Source organism: Microtus ochrogaster, linkage group LG7_11 (assembly GCF_000317375.1).
Source record: "Microtus ochrogaster isolate Prairie Vole_2 linkage group LG7_11, MicOch1.0, whole genome shotgun sequence".
NCBI classification, from domain to species: domain Eukaryota; kingdom Metazoa; phylum Chordata; class Mammalia; order Rodentia; family Cricetidae; genus Microtus; species Microtus ochrogaster.
The window spans coordinates 2,738,840-2,740,971 of record NC_022032.1 but is presented as its reverse complement, the minus strand read 5'-3'; the positions used below and the strand labels follow the sequence as shown (position 1 = coordinate 2,740,971).

General features: G+C 45.7%; 1 protein-coding gene across 1 annotated transcript in view; it reads left to right on the top strand.

Moving 5' to 3' along the window:
• Htra4 (HtrA serine peptidase 4) overlaps positions 1-2,132 on the top strand; it is a 16,146-nt gene that overhangs the window by 6,228 nt on the left and 7,786 nt on the right. Inside the window, exons 6-8 of the mRNA XM_005362446.3 lie at positions 657-771; positions 1,107-1,164; positions 1,516-1,611. Of these exons, the coding sequence (XP_005362503.1) occupies positions 657-771; positions 1,107-1,164; positions 1,516-1,611 (269 nt within the window). The remainder of the gene's footprint in view (positions 1-656; positions 772-1,106; positions 1,165-1,515; positions 1,612-2,132) is intronic.

Sequence of the window (2,132 nt, the reverse complement as noted above, 5' to 3'; positions counted from 1 at the left end):
AGGTCTCTTGTAGCCCCATTTGGCCTGGAACTCAAAAAATAGCTGCGAATGACCTTGAACTCCTAATCTTCCTGCTTCCACCTCGTAGGTGCTAGGATTTGGGAGGTTCATGCTATTTTAGTATCTTGTGTTCTTCTTCTTATTATTTTTTTGTTTTTTGTTTTTTTGAGACAGGGTTTTTCTGTAGCTTTGGTGCCTGTCCCGGAACTAGCTTTTGTAGACCAGGCTGGCCACGAACTCCCAGAGATTCGCCTGCCTCTGCCTCCCGAGTGCTGGGATTAAAGGCGTGCACCACCACCGCCTGGCCACTCTTGTGTTCTTATTTGTATCAAAATGTAAACTGTAGCTCATCTTTAAAAATGAGTGCCATTTACTAACAGGAGAATGAGCTAGGGAATGATACATATTCCACAGCAGCCTTGGCTTTTTGAAGTGACAAAATGTAACTTGTATTATGTGAAGCCACTTCCTTCCCCAGGCATGCTAATTGCCCAGGAAGATGACATCTGTTCTCTGCAATGAAGAAGTGGATTCTCCCTCACCCCCTTGTTTTGACCCTGTGAGATTAGTTTTACTCTCCTCTGCTGGTCCTGATGTTACATGGTTCGGTGTGCAGAGCATCCTGATTTAACTTCAAGTTTCCCCTTCCTGGCCAGGATGGCGATGTGATTGGTATAAACACCCTGAAGGTGACTGCAGGAATCTCCTTTGCGATTCCCTCGGATCGGATCAGACAGTTCCTGGCCGACTATCACGAGCGCCAGTTGAAAGGTGAAGGAAGTTGGGGGGATTTAGCCCCTCTGTTTTCATACGCACTCCCACTTTTGGAGGCCTGACTTCTTTATGGGGTTGAGGTAGCGGGTGTCGGGTAATCATATCGGGGAGCTAAGCACAAAGTTAACGTGAGACATCATGGAAATGCTGGTATTGTACAGTTTAGAGACGAACCCACTGAGTGGAGATGCGTCTGTGTTGATCACAGCTGCTCTCTGAAGCAGAGAAGGCTAGACGTCTAACAGGAGAGTCTGGGATCTAGGTGTCTCTTAAGCTGTGCCAAACGGAAATAAGCCGTGTTGTGTGACATACGTCATGACCTTCCTTTTCAGGAAAGGCCCCTTCACAGAAGAAATACCTGGGTCTTCGAATGTTGCCCCTCACTTTGAAGTAAGCCCTGGGTAACTATGGTAACATGTCATCACTTGGCAATCTTACCTAGAAAACAAAAGCATTTGGACAGCAGCTCTGTTGTAGGGCTGTGTCTCCCTCTGCCAGCACCACTGTCTTTCATTCTGCCTGGGTTACATCATGTCCAGAGATGCAAAGCCTTGGCCTGGGGGAGGGACCAGCACACAGCAGGGGTGGCTTGTGATTGGCTGGGTGGGATTTGCCTGGGTGCCTGCCGGTCTCCAGCTGAAGAGATGGGGAAAGACATAGGCTGTGTACCTTCTGATCACGCAAGTCTTTTCCCAGGACCCAGGGGCTTGTTGTGTTTGCTAATCATTGTACTGTTCTCAGCCTCCTACAAGAAATGAAGAGGCAAGATCCGGATTTCCCTGATGTGAGCTCTGGAGTTTTTGTCTATGAAGTGATTCAAGGAACGGCCGCTGCAAGGTAAGTGAGGAGGCCTTTGCCCAGCCTCCTGTGTTGTTTCTAGGCAGGCACCAGGCTGAGCTTGGAGCACCAGCACCCTCGTCATGGCCTATACACACTGCACACTGAGCTCCTGAGAGCTGCCCAGTGTGACTCAGTAACACAATTTAAAATTGTAGTTTTAGATGATGGAAAGGAGAAAAACAAAACACCAGAAACAAGGCAAACTATTTTCTTATTTTCTTTTTCGTTTTCAGAACTGTATTTTGTGTTATTTATGGCATTGGATGAGCTATCAGAGCATAGGGGAAGACTGGGTGTGTACTATTTTATGTGGATGGCAAAGGTGTATAGAAAAGTGCAAAATATTTCTCAAAACTTCACAATTTTTATTTTGTTAGAATGACAAAATTTTAGATTGATGGCATTAATAAGATGTGCTATTAAAGGCAGCTTTATCTGACTTTTTTAAAAAGGTGACTACTCTAAAATTTAAAGTACGGCTTGCAATACATTTATATTGAGCAGTGCTGATAGGGGTC